General features: G+C 29.9%; 1 protein-coding gene across 1 annotated transcript; it reads left to right on the top strand.

The window, feature by feature from the left end:
- The first annotated feature begins 517 nt into the window (after positions 1–517).
- On the top strand, positions 518–9,643 carry LOC105339510 (uncharacterized). The gene is made up of 9 exons (XM_066081361.1): positions 518–720; positions 1,425–1,536; positions 1,733–1,791; positions 1,973–2,389; positions 2,474–2,561; positions 4,384–4,504; positions 4,758–5,144; positions 5,741–5,813; positions 5,985–9,643. Exons 1-9 carry the CDS (start codon positions 687–689, stop codon positions 6,068–6,070), a joined length of 1,377 nt encoding a protein of 458 aa, XP_065937433.1. The 5' UTR covers positions 518–686; the 3' UTR covers positions 6,071–9,643.
- Positions 9,644–13,371: the final 3,728 nt, after the last annotated feature.

Raw genomic sequence — 13,371 nt, 5'->3', positions numbered from 1 at the left:
TTAAGTCATTCAGATTTGTTATTTTATTTCTGCTATATACTGTTCATTCTTCATGGCAATCTGCGTTTATGTGTAGTTATACGTGTAAATGGGTGTCTGGGCGTTACATTAAGAACTCGCATAATTTCAACTTAACAAACATCATCTTATAATCTTTTGAACGCTTCATAAATGCTATCAACTTTAGTTTGCCTTTATTTTTAAAGAAAGTTTACATAGTTTACACATTCATCGTCAAAATGTGTCTATATTTCAATCCTCTTTTGCATAGTTGTTTTTTTTTATTATCACATTTGATATAAAAGATAAAATTATTCTTTATGAATACTTGGTCAACAGGAAATATTTTGTTTTTCTATTTTCGCATTTTAGAAATAAATTTTATAAAGGGAAACAGCTCTCAAACATAAAAAAGAACTTTCCTTTATGTTAATAATTATACGGCCTCGATCAAGGTTTTCTAAAACTTTATTGCTATGAACCTAGTTAATGTATCAAATAAATGTAACATTAAAACGATATTCCAAATGTGTTCTAAAATGCAGTTGTATAATTTCCGTGTAATGCTTATGTTTGCACTGCAGTTGTTGTGTTTGTGATTCAGCGCGCTTGTTAACATAAATGTTTTTAGTTCATGAAGCATTGTGAAGCTCCGAAGATTGGTATGAGAAAGTATCTGTACGAAGATGTTTTCCGTTAAGACATTGATCTACGTGATTGGTAATGTGATATTTCGATACCTATTATTTTTATATAACATTTTTGTTTATTTTGAGACATGGGTCATTTTTTGGAGCTAGTCATTATGATTTCTTGAAAGGTGTAAATTGGAAAATATGATACTAGAAAACATTTTAACTGTATATATCGCAGATAAAAAACATATCAAATAAATGAAATTTTCAATGTTTTGCAAACAGGTTGGCTTGAAAATAAATAAGAATTTTATAATGATTAAAATCATTCGTTTGGCATTTGGGGCATTTAATAAAGACGCAAGCGTCACACGTCGGCCTTTAGGGGAATAGTTCTTTGTCCTTTAAAGGACTTAATTTCTTCAGCTCTGATACATTTTGCAAGGTGATTTTAATTTTTTTCCTTAAATGATTGAATACTTGTTCTAAATTAAATGCTTGATATTCATGCCTTTACCAAGATTATGTATTTGCTCTTACGTCTAGGATAAACTTTCTTCTCTCCATTTCTCATGAAAAAAATCCACAACACTAGTTCATTAGATTACTACCATTCTGTCACTGTCGTCTTTAGTTAGAACACTAACATCATATATAAAAGGAGTCTTTTTCAACACACAAAATGTTTTATGGAATATTGAAATTCTTTGCTATCCTTTGACATACAGAATACTTATGGATTAATGCATGCGTTTGATAGCGTGCCTTATTAGGTCTATTTCTTTTCAGTATTAGCCAAAAGCGAGTTCTTGCCAGTTTCAAGTAAGATCATATCAGATGGACCAATTTGTGACTACCAGAAGGAAACGGATTTCGGTCTTCAAATTAACGGTTCTGTTAGGTATGTTTCCAATACATAGCTTCATGACAAACTATTTGAATTCAAATATGCTTTATTTTTGATGAAACATATTTATTAGTTATGTCATGAAGTTGAAAAAACCTCTCTATTCTAATAGGTGGAACATCTTCATCATGTGATATTAACGATCTATTTCCATAACAATATGTATAATGATTTATATGTCTTTTTGCAGAGAGTCCCTAGAAAGCCTACCAAAAATAATAAAAGGTTTTATATCAAAATATCATTCAGGTTAGTTCACAAGACATGTCTATTTCAAACTATTCTCTCTCTCTCTCTCTCTCTCTCTCTCTCTCTCTCTCTCTCTCTCTCTCTCTCTGTAAACTGTATTTGACTGATACTAATATATACTTTATTTCTCATTGATTATTGTCCTTGCGATTTTAAACTAATTACTGCAATTTTTTTTAAGGTAAAGAAGAAAACATAAAGCATAGTCTTAACAAATGTAAACAAAGTCCAGACTGTCGACTTCAAATCGTGTTGGACAAGAAAAATGCAAACTCAATGACCCTTTGTGTAATTGTGAATGAAGTGGAACTTTGTTTTATCTCAACCTGTACGTGTCCAACCAACCGTACTCGACGAGAAATCTTATCACCCGTGATAACGGAAAATCCCATATCAGGACCAAACATCAAAGAACCTACGTGTAATTTCGAAATCATTTCCAATAAAACTATTTCTGATAATAATGGAACAAATTTTACAAGTCAAAGTGATGATATATCTGAAAATCTCAAAGAAAATGCTACCTTTAAATCTGGAGCGAAGAATAATAATGTGAAACATTTAAATGAGGAAACAAACCTGAAACTATATGATTCAGGTATACATATTATCATAATGAAATTTTCGATTTATAAAAATTTTCATCAAAGACGTTCATAATAATTGCAGTTTATCTCTTCAGGTGATAACAATATGTTATATGGATTTTTCATCGGACTCATCATAGGGGCTTTGTTTGGAATATTTGGCACTTTTCTTTGCTTCAAAAGGTAAGCAACATTACTATCTCACCTGATTCGAAGGTTGCAAAGGGTATACATTTTAGTACATGTTTATTGATATATTAATAAAACATAAATAATCTTTTTCTGAAAATTTACTATGTTACAAATTTTGATATTAGTATGCAAACATCCCCAGTTAGTGTATAAAGGAAAATATTCAAAACTCTTCCTACAAACTAAAACTACTAAACATTGCAATATTACCATGCAAGCATCTTTTTTTTTTATCATATTCTGGAACTTTTTGGTATTTTACAGTTATTTATTATCAAATTTTTGATATCTTTTTGCTATGGTTAATAAACCTTGTTAGTTAAGGGGGCTAAATGGTAAGCAAACTAACCATCAGATTTGTCTTTAACTTTGACCTATAGTATTTTCGACCGTTAACAAACACCTAGTAACGAAACCCCCAAAATATTGTAGCTTAAATAGTGAATCATTTTCCCTTTTATATCTTTATTCGTTTTTTTTCTTCAGAAGATTGAAATAGTCTAAAAAGGGTCACGACCCCCGAAACCTCTTAATATAACTTGCATTCTCTTTATATCTTTAATCTAAATTGGGACATAGCTTACGTTTCTCTTTCTATCATTAATCATTTAACGAGTGTTTCAACTTTGACATGTTGAAGCCTAGGATATTAAGATTCGTAGTCAATGGATTTTAAAACTAGGAATATAATAAACCAAAAAAAGTTTTAATTATTTTTTTTGGTATATTGTGTTATGTATTATCAAATTTTGGAATGTGTGTGGGACCGTTAGCGAGTTTTACAATATTTTTAGAATAATTTTATTTTTACAAAATTTGATAAGAGATACAAGAACTCTTGTTCTGGTGAGCAATGTGTCCCATGTCCCTCTTACCTTACGTGTGCATGACGATGTAATGTTATACATAGTTTTTATTTGTTAATATTGAATTTTTTTCATATTTATCTATTTCATTGCTCTAAGTATTACAGTTAACTTGTTAATGAATAACAGTAGGTTAATTAGTTCTCATCCCGCGTTCAAGGGTCACGTGATATCATAGTGACTACCCTTTACTACATATAAAGAGGTTGTATCTCTAAAGAGATAATCAATTTACATTAACACTGGAAAATTTAATTTATATATGATCTTAAAGGTTAAGATCAAGAAAATGATATCATAGTGTCTTTTGGGTGCTAGATCCATTATGATGTCATGTCTAATTTGGTGCTTCGTTTTCCTGTTCTTTTGACGATGAGAAAGTTATACAGAAAATAAAACATTTTTTGACATTTGACATTCCTATATAAAATCCTATAAAAAGTTATCCTGATTGCTATGTTCAATTCAAAGAGGACGGGGACATCCTTTATGCCGTTTCAAGAGAAAATGTAGGCATCCAGGATATGATTAATTTGTCAAAAACAGAAAAAATTCTGCGTCTATTTACCATCATATTTCAAGGAAAATAACAGTTGAAAACACGAATGTTCACCTCGTTTACCTTCAAATTAAGCTCAGGCACACCAATCAATAAAATCAAACTATCGTTATGAAGGATTCTTAAGAGAATTCATATCTTCATTTCTGAAATATAAATGCTCCTTTCATTTAGTACTTGTTCTTAACTTTTAGGCCCTTAGAGCAATGCTATATATAAAGTTAATCTATTTTTTGAATTCTTCAAAAATCATTACGTTTATTTACAAAATGGGGAGGGTTGTATTAAGACGCCATGTTGAAGTTTTTTGTGCGTGTTACAGAAGAGGAAACTTTTGTTTATGATAAAACAAAATGCCATGCCGTCTTTTTTATGTTTTTTATGATAGAAAATTGTCTATGCCAAGAATAATGTCAGTGGTTAATGGAATATACAAGAGTGAAAAACCTGAAGATGATAAGCTGTACCTCCATGAAGTCACTGAATACTCAGAAATACCAGATTCGGAGGTACTTTTGTTACTCTTATCAAGCTTATTATAAATTATAGAGAATTAATTTCTTGTGGTTATATTATTTTGTAAACAGCGCTCTTTTACAGTCACTGGTCTTCTCGATGTTTTTGTCAGAAAATTTCCTTGCCTGATTATTTCCAAGAAATATAAAGTTTTAAAAGTCAATCAAAGTTTTTAATTTAAATTTTACAGATGATATTTACTTTTGAACCCGTTTTAAGAGAAGTTTTACTTTTATATTTTTGAAGCAAAAGAATGAATTCCACCTATATTTAGACAGTCCTAAACATGTAACTCGTGCGAAATTTCACGCATCTCCATCTCTTGTCGTTCATGTCGATATGTGTGAACACAGCTTTCAGAAGAATGACAAAGATAATAAGGAACATACAAACGACAGGGGACTAGTGGAAAATCCAGGTTTAGCTCGTTTGTGGAGCTCAGGTGAGTCTGATATTCAACAAGAAAAAGAATGTTATGTCAAGAATGGAATTAATTTTTCAAAAGCCACAGTTCACGTGGACATAACTACTAAAACCAAAGAAAACAAAACAACGGAAACACACACTGAACAGATGGAAAATCTCAACAGCAATTCTACGTACTTCGTTTTGAGTGCAGATGAGAATAAAAAGGTATGTTATTAGTTTCTGTGATATTTTATGCGGGTATTAAGAAAATATAGTGATTAAGGAAACATGTCTTGACCTTCGTCTGTGTGTTATTCAAATCTTCATTGGGAACATTGTTAAACTGTTGATTAAATGCAGAAGTATATGAATTGTTCAATTGTCGATCAGATCAGCACGTTTAATAGAAGGGCCTTGAATTTTCCTTAAATAACGGTTGCGTCTGGCGTTGCTCCGTGCATTTTATCTAGTTTGCGCTCTACATATATATGTGGCTAGAATTAAAAAGACCTCGGCATAATCAACACATAATTAGCTTCAAAAGTTTCTGAAATATTTGATATGTATTTGAAATAAGATTAATATTAGATAAGTTAAAGATTCTATGTGAAAGCGGTCTTTAAAAGATTAAAAATATGCGCATCTTCAAACAAAGGGTTATCATCTTAAAACAAGTTATCCTAGAAGATGTAAAAATCAAATTTGTTTGTTTAGTTTTATAGAATTAAAAAAACAAATAAGATGTCATTTTCACCAAAAAATGTAGCAGCTATAACATATATTGTTTCATAACTCCAATATAAAAAATCACCATTTTTCAGTCTATGGTTCCCAAATTTACCAGTTGTGAAGATGAGTCCGAAAACAGCAAACTGCAAAACACGGAAAATAACGGTACCACTTCAATTTTTGTTTTAAGATACGCATTTTGAAATATTTTTCTCGACATCTGAAAATTACAAAATATTTTAATAAAAGATGTTGTTTTATATAAAAATTGAATCCTCATCTTCTGTTATTAATTTCATTTTTGTAATTTGATTGAAAACTAATTTATATCGACAGAGGTGTCAGAATGCAAGAAAGTGGACGGACAAGATAATGAAAGGATGTATTATGAGCTGACTAATTTTTTTCCTGATGTCAAATAACCGGGACTCAACAGGTGTTTATAAATAGAAGAGTTTTTTTAAGTATACAGCTCATCAACTTTAACTAATGAATCCTACAGGACAGAGACACAAACTAGGACGTAGAATATTCAGACTATATATCAAAAGTGACATAGTGATGGTACTCAAACATATGGAGAGTTGGTTATTAGGTAATTGCAAGTACTTCCCGGATATAGACACTTCCTTTTGCAAAGAGCTAACAATGCTAGATTCATCCACTTCAATTATGGTTACATGTACACATAATATTTTTTCAAGTTAAACTCCAATGCTAATTAAGCGGTTTCTCTTTAACTTGTGCAAAATACAAATTTCGTTATTTGGACATTTCTGTTAAAATCAATGTATGTATGTCGATAAACTGGATATGAAGATTTTTTCTTATGTAATTTATGTCCTATAAAATAAGTTTATGTTCGTGCATATTACTTTGTTTACTAAGGTACTGTTTAGAAAAAATATTTTTATCTAAAACCATGTGAATGATACATGAGGTACAAAACAATATTCACAAATGACAAAATAAAGGTCACGTAAGGAAGAGTAATCAAACAAATTTTTAGAATGATAATGATTTTAGTATTGACAAGCTGTACGATAATTATCTGTGATGCACATGAGACTCTTGAATTTATAAGTATAATCATTAGATGGTTAAAACATTTCATACCAATTTATATATACAATATGGACATAACGTTTGACATTCCTTTTGAATTGTGATTTATCGCCCAATGAATATTTATCACATACAAATATTTAAAACATTTTCTTCGTTATTCGATCTTCTTATGTCAATTGAAAGTTTGTGGAATTTTTTTAGAAATATTGAACAAATTGTTTGGAACTCTGTTTAGATAAATTCATTTTAAGACTTATGCAGGCATCAAGAAGAATCCTTTACTCTATTTAACCAATCTTGTACAAGCTGATTTAAATACATTTTAGCCAACAGATGATAGTAAATATTTGAATAATTTTTTTCTTTAAAAATTCCATCCAGCATACTTTTTTTGTATTTTAAGTTATGAGTGCATTTACGAAGTTATATAAATTCAGTTATAAAACTACTTAAAAAAAAAGACAAAATCCTTTTATAAGATATCGGTATTTTCGTGACGATCGATAGAGGTAGAGGTAGATTCGACTCATGCTTTTATTTAAATTAAAATCCATTAAACAGCCGCATGGGAAAATCAAATTTCTCATGTTTCTAAATACCCCGTATTTTTCCATAGTTTTTTTTTTTTTTTAGATATGCTCAATTTGTTGGTTTTCGTATTTCTAATTTAAAACTATTTTCAATGAAAAAGTATATAAGATCGACCCGACTTTTAAGCGATAAAAATATCCTTGTTATTATTACTTTTTTTTCAACAGATTATGGAGATTAAAATAATCGTACATGATCACTATTTTAGTTTCCAATTTTTTGCTCAAATTCTTCACCCATGTAATAATAATTAGTATAAAGTTGATTTCTAAGCCATTAATGAACAATAAAGTAGAACAATTTCATCTTGTTTAACTTGCATAATACATTTATAACATGTTATGCGTTTTATATGTAACCTATATTTACCATTGAATGTATACCTAATGTATATAATGTATTGAACATACTTATAATGCATTGAAAACATCAACTATTCTCATCATTGGTTAACCTTATTAACCCCTAACAAGATTCTCTTACCACGTTAATTGCTTGTTTAAAGTCTGTAGATGCATAGTAAAGTGTTTGTTCATTGCATAAGGCATGCATTTACGCTAAAAAAAGCTTATCTTATATACATGTAGTAGAGTCAGGTATATTACATTCCTACTAACCCTGCCTAGTGGGTAAACCCCTTACCTCGATCTGTAGAGTGCTGGACTGGTGTGCCAAAAGATCCTGGTTCAAACCCCCAGCAGAGGCAGTAAGTGTCTCTGTCACATTTGGCGCCCACATTTGCGTACATTTTAAATCATTCCCTAAAACCCGTTGACCTTATGTTATAAATTCTACATTCTTGGCAATATCATTCCAATGTTTCTAAAGTTTGCAAGTACACAATTCGTTTAAAATAGTCGGGGATGTTTGGGTCGCCCCTTAAATGTTACTATTTATTGAACAATACCAATAAGCTAATCTTTTGAAACAATACGGAAATAAAAACAAAACCCGTAAAAATGACGTCATAACAAAAACACATTATACTAGCACTGCTGGACATGGATGTTTGTTATATATCTTGTTTATTATTTTTCAGTTTAACTCTTGGGAAATGTATGTTTGCAGTAAATCATCAATTTAAAACACAATGATAATAAATATTGAAATCACATTCGATTACATCGTAATGATTAAATAAGCTTTATAATCCACTTATTAGATTATTATAAGTAACGAGGAGATAATTAATAAAATCCTCTCGTGATTTGACTTTTTTTTTTTATAATTGCGTCGTTTTAATTAATGTCAGTATTTAAGTTTATTGATGCTAATAGCCAACCGATGGCACGTTCCAATGTTCAAGTGAAACAATATAAAATTAAAAAGGTTTACTTGTCAACAAATTAAGGCCAGATTGTTAATAAATCGAAAACCTAAACCATTTTTCCATTGCGGAACACACATTTTCTACAAATACTGCAGTTATAATGCAGTGATCTGAACTATAACTGAATGTTTTAAAACTACATCTAGCAGAGCCTTTACTTTTTTTTTACCAATGTCTAAAGGGCCAAATGTTTTTCAAAAAACCCCAAATAACTACCCTCGAACAAAAACACTATCGGAACTTGCATGTACTGCTCTTATATCGGTATAGCATAACATAAGTATACTCTTTTTTGCTTTGTGTATGATCTAAGAGAACCTTGGCTGACGGTTCATTTCGTGATTTTTCATTTACTTTTAAAATGTAGAGAATAACAACTTGAAAATATAAGGAATCAAGAAATAAGGGAAATGACAAGTGTACTGAATAAAAGAACGGGTTTCATTAGATGCTACTTACCGTAATAATTATAATAATGCTAATATTTTAATTTATATTTGTTCCCACATTTTAGGTGTGTGCTGTAACTAAGGGTTAATAAACATAATGCATTATGGCATTTTTGCTTCGTTGAAAATTTATTTTTTCGAATGTTGATGTTGAAGTAACACCTTTGTTGAAAAATGTAATTCCTTCAACTCCATGAAATTATTGTTTATATACACAAAGGGGTTATTTTTTGTATTACGAGCTGTAATTGCCATGTTGTGATTTTCGTTACAAAGACTAAGCTTTTCTTCATTTTGTGAATATGTTGAAATATGTGGTATAAATTGTTCCTGGTCCGATCAATCAATCTTTTTTAATTCCGTCAACTGCTGGTTCCGTGATATCGTAACTTCTTTACCATTTATAGACATTGTTATGTCCGTGTCAACGTAATATAGTATCTGTATATGTATATTATCTAAGATATTTGAAAAAAAAACCATTTTCACATTTCTGTTTAACTAGTGAATAAATTGTATACTGTGTTTTATTTTAAAGAGACATTGGACATTGTGAATTGAAATTGAAATAAATGTATTGTTGTTACTACAAGATGGTAAAAAAAATTACAAACTTTCACTTTTATGTTTCAACCAATTTCAGATTTTCTTCTATTCCTGTTTTGTTGAATTTTTTTGGTATGCCTTCTAGATCTGTGATAAAAATGTACCATAACATTTAAACACGCATCTTTGACATGATAAATACGGTATGATTTTAATGGCTTTGTATCATTTATTGAAGTAATGTCAACCGATGAACTATAAAGCTATGAAAAGCTTGTGTATTGTTGATGTACTTATTAATATATCATATAAGAATAATTCTGTGTTTTGAAACCCCTATTTGCAGCTGCAGAAAAAAATATTCCAACAGGGTAATTTTATAAAAACTGTCAACATTGGTTATTCATTAAAAGCACAGCAATTTAAAACATAAAGAGCAAAAAGTCGGAAACAAAAAAGGGACCGGACGAACAAAAATTAAGCAGTGAGTACAGGTGAATTAAATACTTAAAGAAAAATAAGCAAAATATATTATGAAACACTATGTTTATGACCAACCCCAATCCAGATTTTATGATATTCATTTCAAAGCAACACGTGCGTGAGTGTAAACTCTCGAAAGTGTCATAAAATGTGTACAGGACAACAAATACAAATTTTAAGCAAAAGCTTAAAGGGACTTGGACACGATTTGACCTAACATTTTTAAATTTTATTTTCCCGTTCATAATTCTTTGTTTTGTTAACAAGGCTCGAATATTGTCATTTTTTGAATATGTGTTGTATTGGTGTAAGTTTCAATCAAATGTATCTTTCTTTTGTTGATAATAGTATTTATAAAGATATTGAATTAGTTTCAATTGTTTTTACATGTCATTTTGTCTAAGTAATGATAATTCTCTACATTACATTTCTTGTAAACAACTATAAGACTGAATCTTTGTTTACATTACAATCAATTCTTACCTCTCTATCTCGCTTGTAATTGATTTGGTCAATCATTTAAAATGCACCAGTAATACATATACATAAGAATAAAAATAAAATTTTTGATCTCCAATCGTGTCTAAGTCCCTTTAAGAAAATTATTACATTTTGACTAAGTTCTCGAACAAAATGGAAAAGATTAGGGCAACCCCCCCCCCCCCCCCCCCCCGGAAGAAGAACAAGAAAAATTGCCGCAAGTACAACCATAGACAATTCGCCCCCACTTCATGACTACTTGATCCCACTAAAGTCAACTCGCCCCCCATAACCTTTATTTCCACAATGTTTTATGATTGTTCTTAAAAAATGTTTATATTCTTATTTTGATGTTTTTATTTAATATTTCTTAAATTCACAACACTATCCATAACAGATTTAATTTATATATTTATCTTTGCCTTAATTGAAATGACTGGATCTTTTTTCGTGAAATATGTGATTAAGGCAAATTAACCTTTAAAAAAACCCTGATGATTTAGGGACAGGACTCTTAGTAAATCACCCGAATTGTTTTTACTTATAAATTGCCCTACAGTTATTAAGAGTTTAACGATGTAACTATTGAATCAACGACCAAATTGTCACGTTATGATACTCTTGTGATATTGTTGATTACTAAAATAAAATCATTATTATAATGAAATCTAAGCTGTAATTAATCAGAAGGACATATTTATGGACAATTTTGAATCAAGGTAGTGACTAATAAGCGTATGTAACCTCCTTGGCTTTCATGAATTAAGTTGATGATTTATTGGCGTATCCAATCTGCAATCTGCTTCAAAGCGATGATAATAAGAGAATGTTTTACTATTCAAAGTCAGGAAATTTACTAAAATGAAAAAAAGAAAAGGATCATCTGGATGTATAAATAAATGTACATATGATATGATTTATATAAAGTACACGCATAAGAAAAGTGCTACAAAAAACTGAAGGGAAAATTAATTCCATTTTTGCTTTTGTTAACAAAAATATTAGGAGTCTAAATACTTAAATTAAATTATTATTATTATTTAAAACAATCGAAAAGGTATCACAATATGCAAGTCTAATGTGCAATATATATGTTATATACATGTAAATTATTATATTCGGGGCGGGCTACTTTATACTGCTGCCAAGTTGTCTTAGGGTTGAAAAGTTTTTGGGTGAGTTGTCCAGCATTCAAAAAGCAAGAGAGTAACTTACTCGTTACAAATTACAGACGAATCTGACATCCGTAATAAAAAGTATAAAATAGAAAAGACCTTCATATGTTGACAATTACTAAGCATTGTTCGTCATGATAGGTTTTCACTGATATCAAATATTATCTGTCCATTTTATTCACTTCAAAGCCACAAAGACAGTGATATTCTCTGATAAGAAAGATAACTCTCTGTAGAATAAACATATTTCAATCATATACCTGTTTAAAGGGTTAATGTACTTGATGTGAACAATTTTGATACCCTGTATTTATAAATTAAGATGTTCAAGAGGTGATAGTAATTTTTTTCGATTTCCTATTAGATATTTGTAAATAACATTAAAGATTTACAAACAAAACGTATCAAAATCATATTTCGAAACATATTGATCTACATAAGTATAATGAGATACATTGTATTTGATATACAAATCAGTATTACTAAATGATTTTGAAATATCAATATAATGAAGCAAAAAAATAGTTACTGTACAGCTGGATGTATCACTTTTCAGCATGCATAACCAGAATATAATGCTTTTATATTCGGTTAACAACAGTGTGACTGAGACATAACTAATAGTTGACTGAATGGCAAAGCTATGCTGTCCTGTCAAGATCTGTTGGGTACATTTCAGTCGCCTTAATGGCAGAACTTCATCCTGTGAATTACCAGTAAAAATCGATGATTGAATGGAAACTATGTTGACTGTGTACTGGATCGTTTTTGGCCACTACTCAAAGGACATTGTTGATAAAAGCAATGAAGCAACCTTTTCACATTTACATTGACATATTTTGTTTAGAAATAACATGACTTACCTTTGTGCGAATTACACTTTCAACGGTAAAAAAGTAATGAAGGTAATTCATTAATTATTGCATAAAAGTTGCATAGAAAATCATTTCACCCATTCAAAAATAATTTCAATTCTTGAATATATACCCTTAAATAATTATCAAAATAGTCAAAAGACGTAGTTTGGGAGACAAGGAAAAGTATTTATAACAAGAATATTTGAATGTTTTCCTTATATGTTAACACAGTAAATCAGTTGTAAACTTATCATTATGACAGCATCCGTGAATTGGATGTATTTTTTTTCAACCAGAAATACTTTCATTGACTATCCCATTCCTAGTAATTAAAAAAATGAATTTAAAATAGTGTTTTTTTTTCTTTTAAAGCAAACCGCAAATATTATTTAATGAGTTCTTGTAAGTGAAATATGCACTACATAAGACATCGAGACAGTCCTACCAAATCGTTCCAATAATCTTCACTTAAATAATGTGATGGTTGTAAAAAGGAAGTAAATATACAAGATACTGTTTCCTCTTCAGTTCGAAGATGACGGTGACAGCCACACCATAAAGTACTGCATTTAAGGAAATTGCATCTCAAAACAACTTCATCAAATATTTATGGCTCAAATCGCAATGCAATTACAGTTACAATTATTACACCAGACAAAAAGCAACCTAATAGTCATAGCCTAATAGTCAAATTAAGAAAAGATTAGCTTTAAAATAGATATCTTAGGTGTCTCTGCAGATGCT

Source organism: Magallana gigas, chromosome 4, assembly GCF_963853765.1.
Source record: "Magallana gigas chromosome 4, xbMagGiga1.1, whole genome shotgun sequence".
Taxonomy (NCBI): Eukaryota; Metazoa; Mollusca; class Bivalvia; order Ostreida; family Ostreidae; genus Magallana; species Magallana gigas.
Note: the sequence above shows the minus strand (reverse complement) of the source record. Positions and strands in the feature narration are given on the sequence as shown.